Source organism: Macaca fascicularis, chromosome X, assembly GCF_037993035.2.
Source record: "Macaca fascicularis isolate 582-1 chromosome X, T2T-MFA8v1.1".
NCBI lineage: Eukaryota > Metazoa > Chordata > Mammalia > Primates > Cercopithecidae > Macaca > Macaca fascicularis.
Window position 1 is genome coordinate 94,241,555 of NC_088395.1, and position 14,793 is coordinate 94,256,347.

A 14,793-nucleotide genomic window follows, 5' to 3' on the forward strand; every position below is an offset into this window, starting at 1 on the left:
CCAGATCTGTGATGAAATGCAGGGGGGTCCATAGATGAGCTGGTGAAGAGGTGGTGTCTGATATATATAGGGAGCAAAAGACTGGTTAGGACCAGGTGTGCCATTTGCATAGGGCACAAATCTCTGGCCGCCCCCACACCAATCTTTTATTATGCAGGTAGGTTCTCTGCCTAAGCTGGCCATGTTACCCGTTTCTTTCTTACTGTACACGTGTTAACAAAAAAAAGGGGAGATGAAGCCTCCATGTTGGAAATGCCTGCCCCCAAGGTAGCCCTTTCCAATCGGTGCAACTGCTGGCATTCCCCTGTGCAAGCTTCCAGCTTGCTTATCTATGTCTGCAGCCTGATTTTTCAGGCTGCTCTTTGTTAGAAAATAAATGATTTGGGGGGCTGCTTTTGATTAGAAAGGTAATTCCACCAAGGACTCTCTTGCCCTTACTATCTGCATAAATTTCTCTCTACCTCTTGCATCATTACCGTCATGGAACATTATGTGAGTCAACACCAAAGGCCCATTTAACATTTTTTGAATTTTATTTATTTATTTATATAGTCAGAGTCTCAGTCTGTCACCCAGGCTGGAGTACAGTGGCTTGATCTTGGCCTACTGCAGCCTCCGCCTCCTGGGCTGAAGGGGTCTTCCGACCCCAGCCTCCTAAGTAGCTGGGACTACGCATGCCACCACACCCAGCTAAAGGCCCATTTAAAAATAATTTTCATTCCTGGTCCTTTAGTTACATGTCTTTTAAATAAACACACACACACACAAACACACACACAAATAAACACACACACACAAACAAACACACACACCCAAAACAAATGTAAAAACCATAAATTAATATATTGAATGGTTATCAATAATTACATCTGTAACAGATGTGCAAACATTCAATAATAGAATCCAAGGTATTTTGTCATAAATTATGTCATTTGACACTTGTGTTGATACCACCAGTAGAATAGTATAGCCAAAGCCAGCGTTGTAAGGGTATAAACCAAACATATTACATAAAACATTTTATTTTGACTCTTCTATTTGGGTTCAGAGTTGGTAAAAGATTATCCTTTGCTTTATCTCCCAGGTTGTAGAATTACCTGGGCTACTTACTTCATTTGAATTGTAATCACTGATACTGTGCTGTAAGTTATGGGTATATAATTATAACGTGTATAATACCAATTCAAAATGTCAATAAAAGTACATTTTACCATTGTTCAATATCCCTTTGTCAGGTACTACTACTATTGAAAAATATGACCTCAGGACCAACAGTTGGCTACATATTGGCACCATGAATGGCCGTAGGCTTCAATTTGGAGTTGCAGTTATTGATAATAAGCTCTATGTCGTGGGAGGAAGAGACGGTTTAAAAACTTTGAATACAGTGGAATGTTTTAATCCAGTTGGCAGAATCTGGACTGTGATGCCTCCCATGTCAACACATCGGCACGGCTTAGGTAAGAGCTTAACGTAATGTATTTTTCAAGAAGGTATAGTAAGTAGAGTTTTTAAAAATTTAAATCTGGCCAGGCGCGGTGGCTCAAGCCTGTAATCCCAGCACTTTGGGAGGCCGAGACGGGCAGATCACGAGGTCAGGAGATCAAGACCATCCTGGCTAACACGGTGAAACCCCATCTCTACTAAAAAATACAAAAATCTAGCCGGGCGAGGTGGCGGGTGCGTGTAGTCCCAGCTCTTCGGGAGGCTGAGGCAGGAGAATGGCGTAAACCCGGGAGGCGGGGCTTGCAGTGAGCTGAGATCCGACCACTGCACTCCAGCCTGGGCGACAGAGAGAGACTCCGTCTCAAAAAAAAAATAAATAAATAAATAAAAAAATAAAAAATAAAAATAAAAAAATAAATTAAATCTAGCAGCACATAATTGGGATTTAGCCAAATCCTTAGTGAAAATGTCTCCAAAATGATGAAAAACTTAAAGAAATGATAAAAGCCTGGGAAACATTTGTTGTTGTTGCAGGTTACTCCTGATTCCCTTCCACCAGTATTTTAAAGGGGTTTCCTTCTAAAAAAGATAACAGCTTTTCAAAGGGATTTACTATTAAATAATATACAACTACAGCAAGGAGTTTTCTTCTAAGCTCAATTTAGAGAGGAAAGTACTTGACGATTGAGAGGGATTGTGTTTCCAGTTAGATGAATCATGTGCCCCTAGTGGAGAACTTTGATTCTCCTGAATATTTGTCAGGATACCTCTTTCTTTATACTAGGCTCCAGATTTTTGCGATATCGTTAAGAGTTGGCTGAACAACAGAAAACTTTCCTTTTTTTTTTTTTTTTTGATTTGACTTTTACAGAGCTAAAAAGAGGCAGATTCAGGAATGGTATTGCTTGTCCCAATTATCCTGATAAATTGACTCTGCCAAATAATACACTATATAATTATATTATCTAGTTATGTCAGTGTTATTCCTAGGCATAGCTCAGAAAGATCCTGCAGAGAAATCAGAGCAAGCTTATTTTTCCATATAATTGATATTAGTAAATAGGTAGGAGAAGTGATGATGATATACCACTGAGAGGTTGATTGGGATAGTCAAGGTGGGGAAAAAAATCAATTATGTAAATTATCATAGCAGATGCGAAGCAGAAATGGGCTATTCATAATACCTGAAGGAACAAACTTCTAACTACATTAAAAAGCTGTCTAGTAAGTTAGCTCATGGGAATCTTTTTATCCCTATATTAAACACCAGAGGTTATAAAGACCAACTGCAGTCAGCCTGTAATTCTAAGGTTTATCTAAGATTCAACATCATGTTGTATCTACATGTTATATCAACAAACAATATTGAAATTTTGCCAGAAAGAGCCAGCTTTTTAAATTACGTATCTAGAAGTGATGCATTCTACTGCCTCTTTTGACTTCGATGATACCCTTCTATGATATAGTAAATAAAACTGAAAGTTTCATAAGGTTAGAAAACCATACTTAGCTTTACAACAGAGTCAGTAAACGATTCATATGCATGCAAAACTGTTTAATAAGCAAAAAAAAAGTTAAGCAATTAATTGCTTGCAAAATGAAACAATATTCATTGTGTGTGGCATACCTAGGTGAACCCAGATATTATTTTAATTTTTTTAGGTGTAGCCACTCTTGAAGGACCAATGTATGCTGTAGGTGGTCATGATGGATGGAGCTATCTAAATACTGTAGAAAGATGGGACCCTGAGGGACGACAGTGGAATTACGTAGCCAGTATGTCAACTCCTAGAAGCACAGTTGGTGTTGTTGCATTAAACAACAAGTGAGTAAGTTGAAACACACATGCTCATTGCTTCCAGGTCATATAGTACAGAACTTCAGTGATGTGATCCATCAATCAATTAGCATTCCAAAAAACCTGGATGTACTTGTTATCAATAATAAAAGATCTTCATTGGAACTCTCCATTAGGACTGAAAATACTTGTCTAAAATAAATACTTGATGAAATATTCTCTATGCTCTTGCTAATCAAGGTGTTGTCCTGGGACCAGCAGCATCCACCTTTCCTGAGATGTATTTAGAAATGTTGAATCCTAGCCCCACCCCAAACGTCCTGAATCAGAATCTTAATTTTAACAGGATCTTCAGGTGACTTCTGTGCACATTAAACTTGAGAAACACTTTTACAGGCAAGCCAGTTCTAATTTTACCCTCGAGAAGTTACTACTTTTTTTACATTATGATTTATTTTTATCAAAACTTTAGTCTGTCTATGGTTATAACAAGGTGATTCTTTTATTCTTTCAACAATCTCTCTCCTGAGCGTTCAGGGTTCCTAAATATAGAATCCTACCTAGTCTCACCCTTCCTGAATATTTACCTCTTCCTGTCACTTGCCTATCACTTCCGAGATATTATACTAAAACATGATGATGTTAGAAGTTTCTAAGAGCTTGAATTGTTACCAGGTATTATTTGCTTTCTGACAAGGGAACTTTGGAGACAATGACCAGCATATAAGAGGGTAATGAATCATGCGAGTTTCAGACAATAGGTTGGGTCAGTTGCCAGAGACAGCCTTGTGTGTTTATATTGACTATGCATGAAGCCAATACATTATCATAGATATGGTCTCAGTCAAAATGTCAACACATTGTTTTTAGAACCTTGCACAGAAATAAATCGGAAATGTCCGCAGTTAAGAGGAGGTCCAGTTTTAAAGTGTCTTAGAGCTTAAGCTACTCCTAAATCTATCTGTAGCCTGACCTGAATAATGTCAGGTGATTCAGTTATGTGATCTCCTACCTAATACAGAACAGGATGAAAACATGAAATTTGCCCCATTTAATTGTGCTTTGCTGAGTTGCTGTTGTTTACAACTCAGCAGGAAGGGAACTTACAGGAATAAGGATTAATAAATGTCTGTCTTCTTTATTAATGCATGATAATTTTAAAATTATTTTTAAAATGCTAATCAAAAGAATGGCATTTTAAAGTGTATGGGAGAAATGTCATAGCCAATATCACTTCCTAGGGAAAAAAAAAATCTAGTTTCTAGGTTCTATCCTCTTTCCTTAGTTGTTTATTAAGTTAATGTCTTCTAAGTGATAATTTTTTAATGCAAATATAAAGTGATACATAAAAACAACAGATTCTGTTCCTAGGTAATTGAACCCTGCTAAAATTGTAAGGTTGTTGGAGTTGGTCTTTGGAACTATCCTGCCAATCCTTTTGATGTTTCCCTCTTTTTTCTGTGCCTCATATCCCATGAAATCTTTTATTCAATTATGTTAAAATGACTGTGACAAAGATAGTGAAAAAGGGAGGTTTGGGTTGGGATAGATTTTAACAGGTGCCCTCAGGTAATGATCTATTCACAGACTTCTGCTATTCACTGCAAAATAGTGTAGGAGTAGAATATATAGTCAGACCCTTCAGAAACTTGAAAAGCTTTGTGCAAAGTTCACTCACTCTCACTCTATGCATGCATTTTGTGTGTGTATGTATACACACATATACATACACGCGGTTCTGTCTGTTTATCTAGATTATATGCTATTGGTGGACGTGATGGAAGTTCCTGCCTCAAATCAATGGAATACTTTGACCCACACACTAACAAGTGGAGTTTGTGTGCTCCAATGTCCAAAAGACGTGGAGGCGTGGGAGTTGCCACATATAATGGATTCTTATATGTTGTGGGGGGGCATGATGCCCCTGCTTCCAACCATTGCTCCAGGCTTTCTGACTGTGTGGAACGGTAAGTTTTTTTCTATTTCTTTCTGTATGTAATTATTTGGTTATTTATTTTTTTAGAAATAGAAAGATTTTTTTTTTCTTTTAAATGGAAATCAATTTATTTTTATGCCCACTCTAAAAAAATTAAATAGTACAACAGGAATCTAGGAAGAACAAGTCCTTTCCCAGCTGGGATCCTCTAAGACTCCAGTCCTCTCTTGTTCCAGGCTCTTTCAAATATGGGATCTTAGCTAATTGTAATTTTTCTTTATTTTTATTTTTAATAGACTGTGTTTCATTACATTTTTTAAACAACCAGAAAGTAGTCTTCCAATAAATGCTAATCCTTTTAGTGGATTTATCTTCTGTAAAATTGTACACTTTCTCTTAGGCTAAAAATATATATTTTTAAATATTCCATATTCATTTCAGATTCAGCATAAAGTATGTAAAAAGAATATGCCATCTTATTGTTATATAGTCACACTATAAAATAGTAAGACAAAGTGGTAAACAAACAAATTTTGTGCCAAGCTACATCACTCAACCAATTCAGGAGACTCAAATCAAAATAAGTTTACTAAGATTGGGGAAAAAATGGTGGAGAGGAGCCAGGACTAACTCGCAGCTCCCACTCACATAGACAGAGCAGTGTGTGGAGAACCATATTGTGAACTTTGGCTCTAAGAACTACCACAGGAACGTAACAGGAAAGCCAAGAGAATCCACAGACCCTCTGAGGGAGGTGGATTGCTGCGCAGGGACAGCCGAGGAACTGTGGGCCTGCTTGCTTTCTCAGCTGGGAGACTTATGGCCTAGGGTAGGTTCTCAGTCCTGCTCACTGGCTGCCTTGAAATAAACTAGGTTCTGTTGAGTGGGGGTGCAGTGGGAGTGCGACCAGCCTTTCTGGCTGCAGGCTGCATGGCAGCTGGGTGAGACCTGTGGCTGCCAGCTTTCCCCCAGTTTCCTGGTGGCCTATGTGACGAAGCTGAGATAGCCATAATCCCCCTGGGAACATAACTTTATTGGCCTGAAAAACACACCCCATCCCCCACAGCAGCTGCAGCAAGCTCCACCCAAGGAGAGTCTGAGCTCAGACATGCCTAACCCTGCCCCCACCTGATGGTGTTTCTCTTTAAGCTCTGGTAGACAAACACAAAGGTCATAATTTCTTGGTAGCGCTATGGCCCTACCCACTGCCTAAGCCTAAGGCAAAGTTGTATCCTTCCTAAACAAATGGAACTGATGGGCTCTTGAATGTGCCAACTTCTAGCTGGAGGCCAACCAACACAAAACCAGTATACTAAACAAAAATACAACCAAGGACCCTCAGAGCATACTTCACTCCCTTGCCACCTCCATGAGAGTAGGTGCTAGTATCCCTGACTGAGAGACCTGAAGACGGATCACATCACAGGTCTCATGGCAGACACTCCCCACTCCAGTAGCTCTGCTGGGTGGCTAGATCCAGAAAAGAAATAGCAATCGCTGCAGTTTGGTGCTCAGGAAACCGCATCCTTAGGGGAAAGGGGAGAGCACCACATCAAGGCATCATCTCCATAGGACAAAAGAATCTGAACAGCAGCGCTTGAGTTCCAGATCTTCCCTCTGACATAGTTTACCCAAATGAGAAGGAACCAGAAAACCAATTCTTTAAGTTTGACAAAATGAGGTCTTTTAACACCCCCAAAAGATCACACTAGCTCACCAGCAATGGATCCAAACCAAGATGATGTATTTGAATTGCCAGAAGAAGATTTCAGAAGGTCAACTATTAAGCCAATCAAGGAGGTATGGGAGAAAGGTGAAGTGCAACTTAAACACATCAAATAAATAAATAAATAAGTATCATGTAGAATATGAATGGAAAATTCTCCAGTGAAATAGCATACATAAAAAGCATTCACAGGCTAGGCATGGTGGCTCATGCCTATAATCTCAGGACTTTGGGAGGCCAAAGTGGGAGGATCACCTGAGATCAGGAGTTTAAGACCAGCCTGGCCAACATGGCAAAACGCTTTCTGAATGATCGTTGAGTCACAATGAAATCAAGATTGAGGCCGGGCGCGGTGGCTCAAGCCTGTAATCCCAGCACTTTGGGAGGCCGAGACGGGCAGATCACGAGGTCAGGAGATTGAGACCATCCTGGTTAACACGGTGAAACCCCGTCTCTACTAAAAAATACAAAAAACTAGCCGGGCGACGTGGCAGGCACCTGTAGTCCCAACTACTCAGGAGGCCAGGAGGCTGGGGTGAACCCGGGAGGCGGAGCTTGCAGTGAGCTGAGATCCGGCCACTGCACTCCAGCCTGGGTGACAGAGCGAGACTCTGTCTCAAAAAAAAAAAAAAGAGATCAAGATTGAAAGAAAAAGTTATTTGAACTGAACAATCATGATAATATAACCTCTCCAAACCTCTAGGAAACAGAAAAGTGGTTCTAAGAGGAAAGTTCATAGCATTGAATGCCTACATCAAAAAGTCTGAAAGAGCACAAATAGACAATCTAGGGTTACACCTCAAGGAACTAGAGAAAAAACAACAAACAAACCCAGAAGAAGAAAAGAAAGACCAGAACTAAATGAAATTGAAACAAACAAAAAATACAAAGATAAATAAAACACACAGCTGGTTCTTTGAAAAAAATAAACCAAATGCATAGACCATTAGCAAAATTAACCAAGAAAAGAAAGGAAAAGATTCAAATAAGCCCAGTTAGAAATGAAATGGGAGATATTACAACCAATATCTCAGAAATACAAAAGATCATTCAAGGCTACTAGGAGCACCTTTACATACATAAACTAGAAAACCTAGAGGTGATGGATAATTCCTAGAAATATACAACCTAGATTAAACCAGGAAAAAATAGAAACTCTGAACAGACCAATAATAAGAAGTAAGATTGAAACAATAACTAAAAAGTTACCAACAAAAAAAGTCTAGGTCCAGATGAAATCACAGCTGAATTTTACGTGACATCCAAAGAATAATTGGTACCAGTGCTACTAAAACTATTCCAAAAGATAGAGAAAAAGGGAATCCCCCATAAATCATTCTGTGAAGCCAGTATCATCCTAATACCAAAACCAGGAAAGGACATAACAAAAAAGAAAACTACAGCCCAATATCCATGATGAACATAGATGCAAAAATTCTCAACATAATACTAGTTAACAGAATCCAACAGCATGTCAAAAAGATAATACACCATGATCAAGTTAGTTTTATACCAGGGATTCAGGGATTGTTTAATGTTCACAAGTGAATAAATGTGATACATCTCATGAAAATATTTTTTTAAAAAATCGCATAATCATCTCAACAAATGCAGTAAAACCCTTTGACAAAGTCCAGCATCCCTTTATGATTAAAACCCTCAGCAAAATCAGCACAGAAGGGGCATACCTTAAGGTAATGAAAGCCATCTATGACAAACCCACAGCCAACATAATATTGAACAGAGAAAAGTTGAAAGCATTCTCCCTGAGAACGGGAAGAAGACAATGATGCCCACTTTCACAACTTCTATTCAACATAGTATTGGAAGTCCTGGCCAGAGCAATCAGACAAGAGAAAGAAATAAAGGGCATCCAAATTAGCAATAAGAAAGTCAAACTGTCAGTTTGCTGATGACATGATTGTATACCTAGAAAACCCTAAAGATTCATCCAGAAAGCTCCTAGAACTGGGAAATGAATTCAGCAAAGTTTCAGGTTACAAAATTAATGTACACAAATCAGAATTGGAATCATCATGGTGGACATGAGGCAGGAGAAGATTGCAGCTCCAGACAGAGCAGCGTGCAGAGGCTCGCATTGTCAATTTTAGTTCCAGATGAACTGCAAGAACAAACCAGCAATCCTGAGAGAACCCACAGACCGTCTGAAGAAAACTAATGCTCGTGTAGGACCCGGGAGACACCCCAAGTATTGTGAGTGGCCCAACTGCAGAAGTGTGAAAGGGAAACCCTCCTCTCCCAAGTACAATACACCCACTGGAGAAGCTGAAGGTCTATTTGCAGGAGAAGTTTCCAACTTTACCTGGTGCTGAGGCGATTTAGAGGGCCGAGCGAAATACAGGGGTAGAGGAAGCAGCAGTAAGTCCCTGTGAGCTTGCTGGGTCCGCTAGCAGGCCATTCCTGCCTGGCGCCACAGGGATACATTTGGAGGTTGGCCAGAGGAGCAGGGGGTGAAACTCCACAGGGAGGAGGAAATCTTTAGCTGAACTCTGTAACAATTTGAACGTTTTGAGAAGCCTCCTGGCCAGAAGTTGGGGGAGGGCACAAATCTGGTGTGCAGACTCCACAGGCAGGGGAAGAACCAAGCCCTTTTCTTTTGCAGCATGGAAGCAGGTAGCCTAGGGCAAGTTTTCAAGCCCATCTAGTCCTCCACCTGGAAACAGACTCAGGGCTGTTGGGGAGAAGCATAGTGGGAGTGAGACCAGCTCTTCGGTTTGCATGGGAGCTGGGTGAGACCTGTGACTGCTGGCTTTCCCCCACTTCCCTGACAACCTGCATGACTCAGCAGAGGCAGCCATAATCCTCCTAGGTACACAACTCCGGTGACCTGGGAATCTCACCCCCATCCCCCACAGGAGCTGCAGCTACACCCACCCAAGGAGAGTCTGAGCTCAGACACGCCTAGCCCACCCCTACTTGATGGCCCTTTCCTATTTACCCTGGTAGCAGAAGACAAAGGGCATATAATCTTGGGAGTTTTAGGGCCCCACCCATGGCCAGTCCCTCTCCATACTACCACAGCTGATGCTTTCTGGAAAGTGCTACCTCCTGGCAGGAGGCCAACCAGCACAAAAATGAAGCATTAAACCACCAAAGCTAAGAATCCTCACAGACTCCATTGCACCCCCCGCCACCTCCACTGGAACAGGCACTGGTTTCCATCTTGAGAGATCCATAGACGGTTCACATCACAGGACTCTGTGCAGACACCCCCCAGTATCAGCCCGGATTCAAATAGACTTGCTGGGTGGCTAGACCCAGAATAGAGACAACAGTCACTGCAGTTAAGCTCACAGGAAGCCACATCCATAGGAAAAGGGGAATAGTACTACATCAAGGGAACATTCTGGGGGAAAAAAGATATCTGAGAAAACAGCCTTCAGTTCTAGACCTTCCCTCTGACAGAGCCTACCCAGATGAGAAGGAACCAGAAAACCAGCCCTGCCTGGTAATATCACAAAAACAAGGCTCTTCAACACCCCCCGAAAAAAAATCACACTAGTTCACCAGCAATGGATCCAAACCAATAAGAAATTTCTGATTTACCTGAGAAAGAATTCATGAGGTTAGTTATTAAGCTAATCAGGGAGGGACCAGAGAAAGGCGAAGCCCAATGCAAGGAAATACAAACAATGATACAAAAAGTGAAGGGAGAAATGTTCAAGGAAATAGACAGCTTAATGAAAAAAACAATCAAAATTCCAGAAACTTTGGACATACTTTTAGAAATGTGAAATGCCCTGAAAAATCTCTGAATGTAATTGAACAATAGAAGAAAGAAATTCAGAGCTCAAAGACAAGGTCTTTTAATTAATCCAGTCCTACAAAGACAAAAAAAAAAAAACGAATAAGAAAATGTGAACAAAGCCTCCAAGAAGTCTGGCATTATGTTAAACGATGAAACCTAACAATAATATGTGTTCCTGAGGAAGAAGAGAATTCTAAAAGCTTAGAAAACATATTTGGGTGAATAACTGAGGAAAGCTTCCCTGGCCTTGCTAGAGACCTAGACATCCAAATACAAGAAGCACAAAAACACCTGGAAATTTTATCACAAAAAGATCAGAGCAGAACTAAATGAAATTGAAACAAACAAACAAACAAAATACAAATAACCTCAGTAAGAACAAACAAACCAAATAACCTCAGTAAGAACTGAAAGAGATATTACAACTGACATACCAAAGATCCTTCAAGGGTACTATGAACACCTTTACTCACATAAACTAAAAAACCTAGAAGAGATTGCTAAATCTCTGGAAAAATACAACCTCCCTAGCTTAAATCAGAAAGAATTAGATACCTTGAACAGATCAATAACAAGCAGCGAGATTGGAATGGTAACTACAAAAATTACCACCAAAAAAAAGTCCAGGACCAGACAGATTCACAGTGGAATTCTACGAGACATTCAAAGGAAAATTGATATCAATTCTTTTGACACTATTCCACAAGATAGGAAAAGAAGGAACCCTCCCTAATTCATTCTATGAAGCCAGCATTAATACCAAAACCAGGAAAAGACATAACCAAAAAAGAAAACTACAGCCCAATATCCATGATGAACATAGATGCAAAAATTCTCAACACAATACTAGTTAACAGAATACAACAGCTTATCAAAAAGATAATACACCATGATCAATTTTGTTTTATACCAGGGATGCAGGGATTGTTTAACATCCACAGATCAATAAATGTGATACACCTCATAAAGTTTTTTTAAAAAATCACATAATCATCTCAATAGATGCAGAAAAAGCATTTGACAAAATCCAGCAATGTTTATGATTAAAATTCTCAGCAGAATCAGCATACAAGGGACATACCTTAATGTAATAAAAACCATCTATGACAAACCCACAGCCAACAGAATAGTGAATGGGGAAAAGTTGAAAACATTCCCTCTGAGAACTGGAACAAGACAAGGATGCCCACTCTCACCACTCCTCTTCAACATAGAACTGAAAGTCATAACCGGAGCAATCAGACAAGAGAAAGGAATAAAGGGTATCCAAATCAGTAAAAAGGAAGTCAAACTCTCACTGTTTGTTGATGATATGATCATTCACCTTGAAAACGCTAAAGACTCCTCAAGAAAGCTCCTAGAACTGATAAAAGAATTCAGCAAAGTTTCTGGATATAAGATTAATGTACACAAACCAGTAGCTCTTCTATACACCAACAGCAACTAAGCAGAGAATCAACTCTAGAACTCAACCCCTATTACAATAGCTGCAAAAATTAAAAATACTTAGGAATATACATAATCAAGGGGTCAAAAGGCCTCTACAAGGAAAACTACAAAACACTGCTGAAAGAAACCATAGATGACACCAGGAAATGGAAACACATCCCATGCTCGTGGAAGGGTAGAATCAATATTGTGAAAATGTCTATAATGCCAAAAGTAATCTACAAATTCAATGCAGTCTCCGTCAAAATAGCATCATTATTCTTCATAGAATTAGAAAAAAAAATTCTAAAATTCATATGGAACCAAAAAAGAGCCCTGATAGCCAAAGCAAGACTAAGCACAAGAACAAATCTGGAGGCATCACACAGCCTGATTTCAAACCAGTCTATAAAGCCATAGTCACCAAAACATCATGGTACTGGTATAAAAATAGGCACATAGACCAGTGGAACAGAGTAGAGAACCCAGAAATAAACCCAAATACAGTCAACTGATCTTTGACAAAGCAAACAAAAACATAAAGTGGGAAAAGAACTTTTTTCAGCCAATCATGCTGGGATTATACGCTAGCCACATATAGGAGAATGAAACTGGATTCTCATCTCCCATCTTATACAAAATCAACTTGAGATGGATTAAGGTCTTAAACCTAAGACTGGAAACTATAAAAATTCTAAAAGATAACATTGGAAAAACCATTCTAGACATTGGTTTAGGCAAGGATGTCATGACCAAGAGCCCAAAAGCACATGCGATAAAAACAAAGCTAAATAGCTGGGACCTAATCAAACTAAAAAGCTTCTTCACGACAAAAGGAACAGTCAGCAGAGTAAACAGACAACCCACAGTGTGGGAGAAAATCTTCACAATCTGTACATCTGACAAAGGACTAATATCCAGAATCTACAATGAACTCAAACAAATCAGTAAGAAACAAGCAATCCCATCAAAAAGTGGGCTAAGGAAATGAATAAACAATTATCAAAAGAAGATATACAAATGGCCAACAAACACATGAAAAATGCTCAACTTTACTAATGATCAGGGAAATGCAAATCAAAACCACAATGCAATACCACCTTAGTCCTGCAAGAATGATCATAATCAAAAAATCAAAAAACAGTAGATGCTAGTGTGAATGTGGTGAACAGGGAACACTTCTACACTGCTGGTGGGAATGCAAACAAATACAGCCACTATGAAAAAGAATGTGAAGATCCCTTAAAGAACTAAAAGTAGAACTACCATTTGACCCAGCAATCCCGCTACTGGGTAGCTACCCAGAGGAAATGAAGTTATTAATCATGAAAGATACGTGCACATGTATGTTTATAGCAGCACAATTCACAATTGCAAAACTGTGGAACTAACCCAGATGCTCATCAGTCAACAAGTAGATAAAGAAACTATGGTACATACACACAATGGAATACTATGCAGCCATAAAAAGGAATGATTTAACAGCATTTGCAGCAACGTGGATGAGATTGGAGACTATTATTCTAAGTAAAGTAACTCAGGAAAGGAAAACCAAACATCGTATGTTCTCACTGATATTTGGGAGCTAAACTATGAGGACACAAAGGCATAAGAATGATATGATGGGCCGGGCGCGGTGGCTCAAGCCTGTAATCCCAGCACTTTGGGAGGCCGAGACGGGCGGATCACGAGGTCGGGAGATCGAGACCATCCTGGCTAACATGGTGAAACCCTGTCTCTACTAAAAAATACAAAAAACTAGCCGGGCAAGGTGGCGGGCGCCTGTAGTCCCAGCTACTGGGGAGGCTGAGGCAGGAGAATGGCGGGAACCCAGGAGGCGGAGCTTGCAGTGAGCTGAGATCCGGCCACTGCACTCCAGCCTGGGTGGCAGAGCGAGACTCTGTCTCAAAAAAAAAAAAAAAAAAAGAATGATATGATGGACTTTGGGGACTGGGCAAGGGAAAAGTGGGAGGTAGTTAGGGATAAAAGATTACAAATATGGTGCAGTGCATACTGCTTGGGTGATGGGTGCAACAGAATCTCACAAATCACCACTAAAGAACTTACTCATGTAACCAGACCACCTGTACTCCAATAATTTATGGAAAAAAATTAATGTACACAAATCTGCAGCTCTGCTGTACAAAAACAGTGACCAAGCTGAGAATCAAATCAAGAACTCAACCCGTTTTACAATAGCTGCAACAACAACAACAAAAACTTAGGAATGCACTTAACCAAGGAGGTGAAAGACCTCTACAATGAAAACTACAAAACACTACTGAAAGAAAACATAGATGACACAAACAAATGGAAACACATCCCATGCTCATGATGGGTAGAATCAATATTGTGATAATGACCATACTGCCAAAAGCAGTCTATAAATTCAATGCATTTCCCTTTATAATACTGCCACCATTCTTCACAGAATTAGAATAAAAAGTTCTAAAATTCATATGAAACCAAAAAAGAGCCTGCCTAGCCAAAGCAAGACTAAGCAAAATGAACAAATCTAGAGGCATTACATTACCCGACTTCAAACGATACTTTAAGGCCATACTCTCCAAAACAAAATCATACTGGTACAAAACTAGGCATATAGATGAATGGAACAGAATAGAGAACCCAGAAATAAAGGCAAATACTTACAGTCAACTGATCTTTGACAAAGCAAAGAAAAACATAAA

At 39.7% G+C, this 14,793-nt stretch overlaps 1 protein-coding gene across 1 annotated transcript in view; it reads left to right on the forward strand.

Annotated features, from left to right (window-relative positions):
- The window catches only part of KLHL4 (kelch like family member 4), a 167,942-nt gene that overhangs the window by 131,625 nt on the left and 21,524 nt on the right, over positions 1 to 14,793 (forward strand). The window contains exons 7-9 of the mRNA XM_005594074.5: positions 1,236 to 1,460; positions 3,109 to 3,271; positions 4,999 to 5,211. Of these exons, the coding sequence (XP_005594131.1) occupies positions 1,236 to 1,460; positions 3,109 to 3,271; positions 4,999 to 5,211 (601 nt within the window). The remainder of the gene's footprint in view (positions 1 to 1,235; positions 1,461 to 3,108; positions 3,272 to 4,998; positions 5,212 to 14,793) is intronic.